Source organism: Hyperoodon ampullatus (assembly GCF_949752795.1).
Source record: "Hyperoodon ampullatus genome assembly, chromosome: 14".
In the NCBI taxonomy this organism is placed as follows: Eukaryota; Metazoa; Chordata; class Mammalia; order Artiodactyla; family Ziphiidae; genus Hyperoodon; species Hyperoodon ampullatus.
The window spans coordinates 88,455,586-88,468,473 of record NC_136927.1 but is presented as its reverse complement, the minus strand read 5'-3'; the positions used below and the strand labels follow the sequence as shown (position 1 = coordinate 88,468,473).

Sequence of the window (12,888 nt, the reverse complement as noted above, 5' to 3'; positions counted from 1 at the left end):
AGACGGAGATTGTGTCCCTGTAACTGAGGCCTCTGCGCCTCCTCCCAGCCCCCCCGAAACGGGTTTGTTGGGAACTGCCTCAGGCGTGGGCGGACGGAAGGGCTGCCCATTGCCCTCTAACCACGGCAGCAAGGAGTGCTGTGGGTGGGCAGCAGCCATGACGGCCCAGAGGCCACGCCCAAGCGCCCTTAGGAGGAGCACTCTCCCCACAGGCCCTGGCGCTGAGGCAGGTCCAAGTGCAAGGAGCCAGGTGCCCTTGGGAAAGCAGGAGCATGGTGGGGGCCTCTGTGGAGGGCCTGTCCCCACACCCAGACCCCCGGACTCTCTTACTGACCTTCTACCAGGTCCGATTCGGCTCCCCCAAACCTTGTGCTCCGGCCAAAGCAGGACTTTTCCCTCCTACCTGGACACCTGGCCACCCCCAGGCTCGCACAGCAGGAGGCAGCGACGTGACTGCTCCCCTCAGCTTGCTCCTCCACCAGTGTCCCCCAAGTTCAAGATGGGGACTCCCCCAGGGACTCAGGCCAGGACCCTGGGGTTGCCCGCACCTCCTCTCACCCCATTCATGTCCAAGCCCACCTCCTCTAGCCTCACCTCAACCACACAGGCCCCCTGCCCAGGCCACCCTCACACTCAAGAGCGCGACCACGTGGCCTGGGAACCTACAAGGCGACTGGATGCACCCTGAGGTCCCCAGCCTGCACACAGGGCACATGAGTGCTTGGGCCTGGCTCTCATCCCAGCCCTTACACTTCGGGCTGTGAGATCTGGGGCAAGTCCTGTAACCTCCCCGTGCCTCAGTTTCCTCCTGTACGAACCAGGGACAGTGGTTCCTGCTTCTCGGACTGAACGCGTCCACACGCGCACGATGGGGGCGCTCAGGGCCAGCTGTGCCCTGCTGACGGCTCCGCCAGCAAGGCCTGTCTGCATCTCCTGCTCGCCTCTGTTCTGCCAGGGTGCCCAGGGCAAGGCCTGCTTCGGTGCCTACTGGGTCTGTCCACCTGTTAGGGAAGAGCATGACGACAGGTGTGCCGACCAGGCACCCACCTTGACCAGGTGCTCTGCCTGCCCTGCTGCGCCCCCCTCCACGGGCTGTGATACGGGAGGGGGCCACGGACCTCAGGCCTACGCGGCTGTAGGTGCGGGACTCCAGGGATCAGCCCTCCACCGGGCCACGCAAACATAAGGTCCCAGGACACAAGACGGTGGGTCCCTGGCTGGCCTGTCCAGTCCCGCCGCCGAGGAGCTGCTGCCACCCTTCCCCGGCCACAGGAAATGGCCTGGCCCAGCTTGCAGCCAGGGCCGCAGCTCGCTTCCCTTCAGGCCCGTTTCCTTTATCCGGTTGTTTTGCTCCGAATTCACAAAGCTCAGCCTTCCCCTCCCCTCCATTTCCACCCTTCCCCCATCCCAGAGTGGAGCAGGACGGATGCGACGCTACACTTTAGGACCCGCAGGAGTCCCCATCTGCCCCCGCGCCCCCCGCCCATGCCTGCAGCGCCGACTTAGCAGGAGTCCCGTCCCGAGGCGCCCCCTGCTGGCCGAGCCCGGGAACGCCGCCGCTCCCCCCGTCCCCAACACCGCGCGTGTGCGGGAGGCCCCAGCGCCCCCTCCCCACCGAGGCGCGGACCCGGGGCGGCCTGGCCCCACAGCCGGCTGGCGAAGAAAGAGCGAACAGGGCCGCAGCACCAGCTCAGTTTATTGGGGCCTTGCTGGGGGCGGAGGGCGGGCCCCCGCCGGGAGCAGCTCGCCAGGCGGGCCCCGCCTCCCAGTCCCGGGCCCTCCGAGGAGTGCGGGCCGCGGCGAGGGAGGGGCCGGGCCGCAAGACCCTTTCCCAGCCCCGCGCGCTCGGGGCGCTTAGGAGCCCTCGGTGGCCGCGGCGCGCAGCGCGAAGAGCTTCTCCCAGCAGGTGGCGACGGCGTCCAGGGCGCGCAGCAGGAGCCGCCTCCGGCCGCCCCGACGCCGAACAGGGCGCGTCTCAGGCCGCCGGCTCCGCTGTCGGGGACGCGTCGGTCAGGGCGTGGGCACGGTCCCCTCCCGCCCCCTCCCCCGCAGCTCGTGTCCAGCCCCTGGGAAGGGAGACCGCGGGGCCGTGGGAGCGAGCGGGGACGCGCACCTGGCGCAGCGTCCGGCAGTGGCGCCGCATCACCGCCTCGGTGCGCACGGCCACGGTCCAAGCCGCCTTTTCCAGAGCCCCGCGGCGGCCCCCGGCCACCGCCCCACGTAGGGTCCGACCCAGGGCCACGATGGACAGGAGGATACTGTGCTCCTGGGGAGGGGAGGAAGCGGGGGACTGGGGGAGGAGCCCCGTGGGGAGGGGGCTGGAGGGCTTGGGTGGTGATGTCTCCATACCTTATGGGCGCCACAGGAGGCGCCCACCCGGCCCCGCCATCGGGAGGCCGCGGCTCCAGTCAGGTTTTTCTGAATGAAATGGAGCTGTCTGGAGCCCGGCCCGGTCCACCTCACCGCGGCCTGCAGGTCCTCGAAGATGACCGCGCGGTAGTGGTGGAGCACGTCGGGGACGCTGCAGGCGCCGAGCCTGGCCCGGCCCGGTGCAGCCCCCAGCACCGCCAGCAGGAGCGCCCAGAGCGCGGGCCTGGGGGGCCCCTGGAAGGGATACAGACTCAAGAGTCTGCGGAGGGGCCGACCCTCCTGCAGCACTGCGGGCAATGTGCTTCCCCGCCCCCGACCGCCCGCCCCTGCACCCGACTCCACACACACGTGTACAAGGGAATCTCTGAGCTGGTATAACGGAGACGTCGCCATGCCATTCAACAAATGCTCTAGGCACAGGGCTGGCAGGTTTGGGGAAGGACAGACGACAGCACCCGCGGCTCTGGTCTGCATGGGTGCGAGGGCCCAAGTACCCATAAGACTGGAGGGCAGGACTGACCTAGGTTTGGCTACAGCGGGAAGCACCCCCTGTACAGCATCATCCTTGGCCATGCCCTGACCCATGCCCACCAGAGCTGGGCTCATCGCCAGGTGCCCCCTCAATGGCCGGGCAGCTTCTCCTCACCCTCCCCATGGCTCTGCTACCAGCTCTGAGAGCCATGGGGGCTGGGGTTCCCTTGCACCCCCAACCCAACCAGGACAGGGGTGAGGGCTCAGAGCTCAAGGCCACACCCCTTTGGAAGGGGAAGGCTTGGGGAAAGCCCAAGGCGAAGGGAGGAAGGGGACCGCGGTCCACACCACCAGGGCTCCCCGCCCCCATAAAGAAGAGAACTGGCTCTCATGGGGAAGAAGCCCACCCCCACTCAGAAGCCCAAACATCAGAGAGAAAGAGCAGCTTGTCTGCAGGCTCCCAGCCCCCAGGCTGGAGTCACACAGCACTGGAAAATCAATCATGCGAACCCAGCGAGACTTGGGACTCGAGACACAGGACTCGACTCTGCTTCCCAGCCTGGCAGGAGAGCCTGACCACGCAGGGCTGGACCCGGAGTCCGTGGGGGCTCTCTGCCTGAGGCACCCGGCAGCGTTGGCCGCAGGACCAAATGCAATTAGCTGTGGGCCCTTTTCGAAGCCCACCCCCTCCCTAGACAGGCTTGGCATGATGGCCAACTCAGTCGCCCCCTCTGCCTGCTGAGGGTCAGAGATCATAGTGAGAACAAGAGCCGTTGGTGCTGGAAGGACGTCCAAGTGGGGTAGGTTGGTTGCCCGGGGGGTCCCGGGAAGGCCCGTCTGCCCCTGACCAGGGCCCGAGGCTCAGGCCAGTCCAACCCATGAGGACAGGGTGGCCCCAGCTCCAAGAGGGAGACTCCCTCCCCCCGCCGCTGCCGCTGCCGGGAAGGCCCGTGAAGAGCACCCAGGGCCAGGCTGCGGTGACGGGAACCAAGGGGGATTTCCCGGTGGGGACACAGCGGGATGTGCACGCTCCCTGCCCCTCAGCCGAAGTCAGTCCCCTCCCCAGCGGCCCGCAGCTGCTCACCATGGGCGTCTCAGGGTCAGGCCCCCCCTCACTCCCGCCAGCGGGCCTCGGACATGACCCTGGGGTCCTCAGGTGGGGAGTGCAGCTGCCGCTCCAGGTCCGGCTCCAAACCCGGCCAACAAGGCTTCCCTGGACGGCAGGCAGACGCGGCTTTTGAAGTTGGCTCCTCTGAGCAAAGGGGGGAGGGAGGAGGGAGGCCCCAGGATTCCAGCCCTGCCCCCTCCCTCTCCCCACCGCTATCCAATCACTTCTTCAATTAACCTGACCCTGGAGCCCAGCCCCACCGGGCTGTCTTCCCACCCAGTGGATCTTGGATTAAGCCATGGGACCTGGGAGATCTTCTCTGCCGAGGAGGGGGTAGGGTGCTCAGTGGGCAGAGAGCAGGGTAGGGCCCAGCTGGCGGGGAAGGGGAGCCAGGAGAAGCGGGGGCCGCCCTGCGCCCTCCTCCAGGGCCTTCCTCAGTGGTCAGCAGGTGCTGCCTCTGCCAGGAACCTGGCCACCAGCAGGACCAGGTGAGCAGGACTTAACCTTCCCACCCCCCAGCTCCCCCACCCTGACGTCCGGGGGGTCCTGCCCCAGCAGGTCCCAGGCAGGGGACTTCCCGGGCTCCCCACTGGCCCAGCACTCAGGGGAGAGGTGCTTCCCACCGCTCGCCCATCCCGGGCTGAAGGGGGTCTTTTGCTGGGGGAGCTCACGGCCACCCTCCCAACCAGGCTTGCAGGGAACTGGGCCACAGCACCCTGCCGGGCAGTATGCTGGTGCTGCCCAGCCCTGCCCAAGCCTAGGAACTCAGTTAGCCTTGAGTTGGAACTGAAAAATGTCAGTGGAAGAAAAGCTAAGGTATGTTTTCCCCAGGGAGAAAAGTAGTTTCACCACCACCTCGAGAGGCACTGAGAAAACAATCCCCAGGCAAACGAGGAAAGACATTTGCATGTGGACAATCAGATGCTCTGGAACGTTCCAAAGGCCCTGTGGGAGAGGCCTCACCTGACCTGAGATCAGAGAAAGTGTCCGGGAGAAGCCACAACCAACTAAGGGCTGCCAGCTGCCCTGTGGCCACAGCCAAGTCACTGCCCCTTCCTGGGTCTCAGTTTCCACATCTGTACAGGGACAAGCTGGCTTTCAAGCTCCTAAAAAACTTCAGGACTCACTTTGCAGCGCAATGGGCAGGATCCCTCCCACCTCCTCCAAAAGGGATCAAAGGAAACTCTTGAGGATCAATGAAAACACCCAGGAACCTCCGGCATGGCCCTCTGGGACTGGCCGATCTCGGGTAAGGAGTGAAAGGATTTCCAGAGCCACAGACCATCGGTGAGCGGGGCCTGCCCCGGACGCCCACCCCGGCACCAGCAGTTCCTGACCCCACACAGGGATGGTCCGATCCCGCCCAGGGCTGGCCACATCCTTGCGGCTCCCAGAGCATCGGAGGTGGACCCGGCTGGGCCCGCGCTCTGCAGGCAGACGCCCACGCCCTTGGTGCTGATGAGGAGGGAGTGCTCCCCAACCTCGGCTGCTGCCAGAGGGCTAAGCCACGGGTCAGTGACCGACCCGCAGAACGAGGCACCGAGGAGCCCCTCTGGGATCGTTTCTTACAAAAGAATGTGTGGCAGTAACTGCCAGCCGCCCTTCTCGTCACCACACGTGACAATCCGCATCTCTTCTCCCTGGCTCATGGCCTCTGGACCAACCCTGACCTCTGGCCAGATGCCTCCAGCCGTGGCCAACGCACCCCCTTCCAAGAGAACTAGCTAGTTTCCAACTGGACACAGACGCAGGGATCCAGAGCCCGAGGAAGTCTTTCATCCTCACATGGTGAAAACACACTCAAGTCTCCCAAGTAATGAATGCATTTCCAGTCTAGAGAGAGGACAGTTACAAGTGCTTTAGCATAAAATTGCTGACTACAAATTAGCAAAAGTGAATTCACCTGCCAATGGGAGTGAGCCTCTCACACACTGGGGGCAGCACCTCAGGGGCCAGGCCCATCCGCACCCAGGAAAGTCACCTACCCAGGGGCACACGCAGCCTGCCGCTGCGGGCGGGTGGGGGCCGCAGACCACCCCGGGGCGGGAGAGCATGTTCACCCGCAGGGGCACTGGAGTCACCAGGCCAGCCAGACTCTGGCTGTCCCCATGCGGGGCTTTTACCCAGGACATGAAGTCCTGCCACCGTCTCCATAAAGCCCTGGAGAGCCTCACCGCTCCCCCGGCGTCTCCTCTGTGGGCACGGGCTCTCACGAGGCCTCCTGGAAAGTGAGCCCCATCCAGCGCGGGGCAGACTGCGGTGGCCAAAGCACGTGAAGGGAGGGCTCGGAGAACACCCGCCGGCCACAAACCCCGCAACTACTAGAAAGCCTTTAATCAAAGACAGGACAGCCCCCTCTCACACCCCCCGGCCCGCCCCCAGCCAGTGCAGGGCCGAACAGTCAGAAGGTGTTCTTGATGCGGGCTGCCACCAGCACCAGGATCTCCCCGATCTTCCGCTGCCAGTTGGCGATGTCCTTGGACGTGGCGCACCACAGCTCCCCGTGCCGGGGCTCGGCATTCTCGCAGCGCCTTTTCACCTCCTCCCGCTGCTCCTGGGTGGGGACCGCACGCATGAGACGCCCCCACTCCCCCGCCGCCCCCAGCCCCGCTCCCCAGGAGCGGGCCCGCCACATTCCACCAGGCCTCACACCAGTGCCCGCACCTGCCCCCCAACTGGGAGCCGACCAGCTCCCCCAAGCGTGGCTTCCACGTCCCGTGGGCACCCGACGGGACTGGGCTCCGGGAGGGCTCTTGCATAGCAGGACAGGGCCCCCGAGGCGCAAGGAGGACCCCCAGGCCTCCAGCTCCAGCCCCATTTCTGCCATGGCCCAAGCCCCCATCACAACCAACTCATTAAAAGATGCCCCAAACATCTAAATCTCAGGCTGAGAGGCTCCAAGGCTGTAGCCAGAAAGCCGCGTAGAAGCTGCATCAGCCGCCGGCGCTGCGGGACAGGTAGGGCGGGGGCGGCGGGCGGCGGGTGCCTCACCTCGGTGCCGTGCTGCAGCTCGAACCTGTAGAAGAAGGCCCAGGCGTCCCCCAGGTCCGAGTCGATCTTCACGGTGCGGTGAAACCACTCCCGGGCCTTGGTGATCTTCCGCTCGCTCCAGAACAGCCTGCGGGGAGGCAGTGGGGTGGGGCCGAGTGAGGGGCCAGGGGACGGTGCTGGGGGGCACCCTGCGGCCGCAGAAGCCATGCTGGGGCTGGCCCTGGCCTCCTCGGGCCACAGCGTGCTCCCGGCTGGGCTGGACGATGAGCCTGGTGAGTCTAGGGACCTGCTACAGGCAGCCACCGTGGCACGGAGCCTGGCTCAAGCGCTGCTGGCCTGGTCCTCTCCCTGGAGAGCTCGGGCTTCCCACAGGGGTGCCGAGGAATCAGTCCTGAGCACCCGGAAACCACTCCAGGTGTCTAACCTGAAACCCTCCTGCAAGTGTCTAACCAGAGCATTTCTTAAAAACCACCCACAGAGCAAGAACTTCAAACTCCCTTAAATTATTTTCCTTTGAGTAAAATGCAGGGAGATGAAAGTAATAAACCTGACAAAAATTAAATCAAGGCTTTGATTAGGAAAAGTGAAGTGAATTTCCACCTGCTCCTCCATATTCACCTTCTGGAACGTTCTGCCCTACCAGGCAGCTCCAGCGGGAACCCAAGCCAACACTGAGAACCTGGGCTATACCAGCAGACACAGAAACCTGAAAACTAGGCCCAGGAGAGGATCCACAGCGTCAGAAATCAAGTCAGGGGCCCAGGGAGCCTTGCCAACATGCCAGCGAGAGAAGGGCAGGCCAGCGGGAAGGCACGGTGGGCACTCTGACAGCCGCCCACCGGGACCTCTGGGTGGCTTCCATCCTCCACCCAGCTCCGCAGGCAGAAGCACCAGAGCAGAAGCACCAGGGTGCACCACGCACCCTCCAGGCAGCTGTTTGGGCTGGTCTCAGCTACAAAACGGAATAATTTCATGCTCTGATAGCCTGATTGTTTTTTAAGCCTTGTGGTATTCTTAATTGCTAATGTTAGATAAACTGTGATTTAAAGAGCACAAACCCAGATAGCAGCACACAGAGCACCCACCTGGGAACAGCAAGGAGGGACCTGTTTACCTTACAAAGCCTTTTATGAGGTTTTATGGCAGCCCTATCGGAGCGGAGTAGAAGGCGGAAGCACAGGGCGGGCAGGCGGGAGGGAGGGAGGCGGTGGGGGGGCCTCCGAGGTGGGGGCGGCCCAGGCTGCGCCTCAGGGGCCTGCGGGAAGCCCCACACGCAGTGCCCTCAGCCCCCACGGAGGGGGTGCTGGCAGGAGCTGAGCAAGCAGGTGGGCCAGGCTCCTGCCGGGGCAGCAACAGCGCACAGGAGCTCCTGGGCCCCACCCACCCCGTGGCCCAGGTGAGAGCCCAAGGAGCCCTCCTAGCCCGGCCACACCCAACCCCGGCCCGGGACTCAGGCTGCTCCTCTCAGGCCATCGTCCTCCTTCTAGAAGGGAGCACAGACCCTGCGGGGCCAGGAGGTTCTGAAGGCCCTCCACGCCTCCCCAGGGAGCCCCGGACCCAGCACCCTGCATGAGTGTGCAGCGGGAGGTCGCTTGCTCACCTCCTCTTGCCCCTGAGGCTGGGAGGTGGCCTCCACACCCCCAGGCACACTGATTGGGCCCTGGATTGTTCCCGGGGTCACACAGGTCAAAGGGTCTGGCTTCTGGCCCTAACGCAATGGAAACAATTGTCTTGCTTACAGCCCTCTGAACCAAAGAAGGTTCGCTTGTAAACTAAACTCCGTGTGGACCAGCATCAGCAAGCCTCTGTCTGTCCTGCAACCGAAGGCCCGCGTAGGAATAAACTGAAGAGTAGTAGAGACAGAGAGAGCAGAGCCACAAGAAAGAACCAGGACAGAGGGCCGGGGTCCAGGATGACCCAGGCCATCCAGGTAGCCCAGGTCCAGGGGGCCTCTGCCCAGAGATGCGCTCGGTCATGGAGCTGTGGAGGCCGCGGACCAGGGGAGCCCGCCCTGCTCCAGGGACCCGTGAGAGGCTCAGCACCGCCACGAGGACACCTACTCACTTGGCCACAGCCAGGAGCACGTGGGGGTCGTGCTCACACCTCTTCAGGGCATCCACGCTCTTGGTCTTTCGCTGGGGCCTCGCCTCCAGGAAGACGGCTTCAGACCACAGGACCCCTGAAATCCAGACACACAGACGTCTGCCTCAGCTTTCAGAGTTGTGCCCGTCCACACACAGGCTGCCCAAGGGCGGCGTTCGAAGACTGAGAGCGTCCACAGCTGCACCTCCCGCATGGCCGCTCACGTCTGCTCGGGCAGAAGAGCAGAGGCCGCCTGTGCTGCCTGCCCCACTGCCCACCTGGAGCCACAGGGCCCCACTGGCACGGATGGGACAACATCCTGGGGGCGGCTAGGCTGAAAGTCCCAACAACTTCCAAGGGTTCACTCCCAGGGCCTCAGTGACTTCACAGCTGAGAATTTATTGTAACAAAATAACCAGAAGTGCTACTAAAGATTCAGGCAGAAAGACAACCCGGGATTGACAGCAGCCTGCAAGCCGGCCCCCAGTGGGTGGTGCATTTCTGACACACACGCAGGTAATTCTACGATGCCACTAACAACTGTGCGTTCTTAAGAATTCAATAATGAAAAACTCTCACAAAATTTTCAGCTTTAAAAAAAGGCACGGGGCTTCCCTGCCTGGTGGCGCAGCCGTTAAGAACCCACCTACCAATGCAGGGGACACGGGTTCGAGCCCTGGTCCAGGAAGATCCCACATGCCACGGAGCAAGTAAGCCCGTGCGCCACAGCTACTGAGCCTGTGCTCTAGAGCCCGCGAGCCACACTACTGAAGCCCGCGCGCCTAGAGCCCGTGCTCCGCAACAAGTGATGCCACCGCAATGAGAAGCCTGCGCACTGCAAGAAAGAGTAGCCCCTGCCCGCCGCAACTAGAGGAAGCCCACGCGCGGCAACGAAGACCCAACACAGCCCAAAAAAAAAGGGCACAAAACCAAACACACAGTATGACTTTGATTTTGTGCAATAATACAAGTTGTAAAAATACAAACAAGCTAAAAGCAGTGATTTCTGAGTACTGGGCTTACAGGTGATTTTCATGTCCCCTTTTCTGCTCCAAATTCGTTTATACTGCACGTGCACTAACTTGCAGACTTGAGATGAAATAGTAAAAAATTAAATTGTATATAAAAAAAAATGGTAGCACCTCAGAACACGAGGTCAAACTCCTCACGTTGAGGCTTGAGTTCAATCGTCTAAACGACCGAGTATGACAGATGTATTTTTGTCTGTTCGAACCTGATGCCCACTGTCTGCAGCCTGGGAGCGGGGTGCTTACCGGAGTTGGGGCACTCCTGCAGCGCCTTGGCCATGAGCGTGCTGGCGATGTTCTTCAGCCCCGCGCGGTACTCCAGCCGCACGGACTCCAGCCTGCGGAGAGAGGCCCGAGGCGGGGGTCGAGCGCCGTCCACTGGCAGCCCGGTGACAAGCAGAAGGTCCTGGGGAGCCACAGGGGCTGGATTTCCCTGCTCTGCCCAGCGGCTCATCTACCAGAGGAGGGAGATGCTGGTGACCCCCACCCTCAAGCCGCCGCAGTAGCCGACACCTGGACTCTGATGTCATCGAGGTGCGAATGAAGGCGGCCAGGATGAAGACAGACATGCCTGCTGACGGCTGCTGGGGCGCCTCAGTGAGCTGACACCCTGAAGGCGCACGCTGCATCTCTGTGTGCACAGCCTCCTATGGATATCCTTCACCCGGCAAACTCCTATTCATCCTCCAAGGCCTTTCCCAGATATTACCTCTTCTGTAGAGTCCACTCTCTCGGCATCATCCACCCCCGATGCCCCATCAACAGCTCCTGGCTCTCCTGGGGAACACGTAATCTGAACACAGGCTACACTGCGTCAAACTACCTTCAGGCCCGTCTGAACCCTCCCACGGCCGAGACAGGACTCCTCACGGCTGGCACTTCCCACGGAGCCTGAGCTGGAAATGCTGCACCAAGTCCTCGGCCTGAGCGTGTGAGCGAGGCTGGCCCATGTGGGCGGCGCAGGGACTCACCACAGGCCGGGGTTCTTCGGGTTCCTCAGGCGAGCCTTCTCCAGAATGGCCCGAGCTCGGGTCAGCTGCCCCACCTTCTCCTCCAGCCGGGAAAGCAGAAGCCACAGGGGTGTGGAGTGGGGACATTTCTTCAACTGCAGCCACAGACACAAGTGAGAGAGGGCTCAGCTGGCATCTGGGGGGGCTGTAACAGCCGTGGTGGCTCCTCGAAACGGGAGTGAGGGCCACCTTTGCCCCCAGAGACCCAGACACTTCACGCCCAGGCGTGTGTCTACACGCACGGCTGAACTGTGCACACGTGCGCGGGGTGTGTGTTCATGAGCACGCTGTGCCATGTGCATGGACACACGGTCGTCGACTCAGCAGCCTGTGCCTTACGTGGGCCATAAAACGTACTCCGCTGAGTGCAGCGTGCACGGCTTGGTGGGGGCAGAGGCTGGGACCGGGTCAGCAGATGACGGGCCTGCCCCGAGCCCACAGCCCCTCCGGGCCCAGCTCACCCCCTGGCTGTAGGCCTCGCGGGCCTTGTCCACAAGCTCCGCCTGCTCCTCAACCTGGCCCTTCATCATCCAGAGCTTGGCGAAGTCCTCGTAGTGTTTCAGGGCCTCTTCGCACAGCTCCTGCGCAGCCGCGGTGTTGCCCAGCACCCACTCCAGCTTCACAGACTTCATGAACACCTGAGGGGTCGGACGGCCTCAGCCCGGCTCTGGCGCTGGGCCGGGGCTGGGCCAGCACCTTCCTGGCGCTCGCCGCCCCGAGAGCTCGCCCCGAATGCCCTCTCGTATCTTTTGGGACAAGCTAGGGCTACACACATGAATGCATTTTAAAGCCAAGAGTGAACAAATGAGCTCCGAGTACCGTGGCCTCAGGCGGGTGCGGGGGCGCGGGGGGTCCCCGCGTGTGACGGGCGGGACGGCTCTGCTTACCCGGGCGGTGGGCGCGCTGCTCCGTGCCTTGGCCAGCAGCCTGCGGGCCCGCTCGTACTCGTTGTTCTCGGACTCTAGCTTCACAGCCGCCAGCCAGATCTCCTCGCTGTTGGGGTTAGCCTGCGGGGCAAGCACGCAGCATCAGCAGCGAGCAGGGCGAGGGTACCCTCATCAAAGGCAGCCCGCCTGGCAGCCAGGCCGGGCCTCCCTCTGCAGCAGGACGTCTAATCCAGGCATGTCCTGGGCTAACCGGGAACAGAGCAGAGTGCAGCCCCAGGACACCGACTTCCTCACAAACAAGCCAGCCTGTCTCACTGCCACAGACGTGCAGCCTCCATGGCACTGGGGCCGTGGTGCCAACCGCCCCCCTCTGCCTGCTGACGCCGTCACTCACGTCCCACCCGCGTGGATCCGCCCACCCAACCCTGCTCTTTCCCAAGCCTGGCAATGAGGAACTGGCCGTCCCAGCGTGTCAACGTGGATAGGACGGAAGAACGCCCGGGACATCACGGACGGCACGGAGAGGGCTCCCAGGGTCAGGACTGGGTCACGTACAACCCCGAGTCCAGCAGACACGTAGGTAGTGCCCTCCAGCTTCCTGAAAGCACAGCCAGCTGCTGGCCACACTCAGCCTGACCACGTCCCCAACCTGAGAAGCACCCCCCGGTGGCAGCTAAGGAGGAGAGGGGCAGAGACAGGCATCACTGCCCAGGCAGTGGCGGGAGAGCGCCGGGACCACTGGGAGAGGAGGAGTGTCCTCCACCCTGGGCGCCCAGACGACAGCTGAGAGCCGAAGGGAGACCCAGGCCAGGCGCCGCCACGTATTTACTCAAGGAAGGACAGACTTTATTATGCCAGCCTGGGTGACAACACAGTGACGTAGACTCTCTAGTTTATAAAAAAGCATGCCGCAAACCACTGACTAACACCCCTGTTGTCAT

General features: G+C 63.4%; 2 protein-coding genes across 4 annotated transcripts in view; both read right to left on the bottom strand.

The window, feature by feature from the left end:
- Positions 1–1,854: 1,854 nt before the first annotated feature.
- LOC307063152 (uncharacterized protein C20orf204) lies at positions 1,855–5,911 on the bottom strand (the record flags this gene model as incomplete). The annotated part of the gene is made up of 7 exons (XM_079719127.1): positions 1,855–1,992; positions 2,114–2,266; positions 2,350–2,604; positions 3,690–3,813; positions 3,958–4,093; positions 5,232–5,438; positions 5,878–5,911. The coding sequence occupies 7 exons, from the start codon at positions 5,909–5,911 to the stop codon at positions 1,855–1,857; spliced, it is 1,047 nt and encodes a 348-aa protein (XP_079575253.1).
- A 357-nt stretch (positions 5,912–6,268) lies between these two features.
- PRPF6 (pre-mRNA processing factor 6) overlaps positions 6,269–12,888 on the bottom strand; it is a 34,970-nt gene continuing 28,350 nt past the window's right edge. Inside the window, exons 15-21 of one of the 3 annotated variants that reach the window (XM_079720203.1) lie at positions 11,948–12,067; positions 11,522–11,698; positions 11,022–11,155; positions 10,297–10,388; positions 9,005–9,119; positions 6,941–7,067; positions 6,269–6,503 (exon numbers count right to left, since the gene is read on the bottom strand). In XM_079720203.1, the coding sequence (XP_079576329.1) occupies positions 6,351–6,503; positions 6,941–7,067; positions 9,005–9,119; positions 10,297–10,388; positions 11,022–11,155; positions 11,522–11,698; positions 11,948–12,067 (918 nt within the window). In that variant the 3' untranslated portion in view covers positions 6,269–6,350. The remainder of the gene's footprint in view (positions 6,504–6,940; positions 7,068–9,004; positions 9,120–10,296; positions 10,389–11,021; positions 11,156–11,521; positions 11,699–11,947; positions 12,068–12,888) is intronic. The other 2 variants (XM_079720204.1, XM_079720205.1) reach the window with 2 other exon arrangements.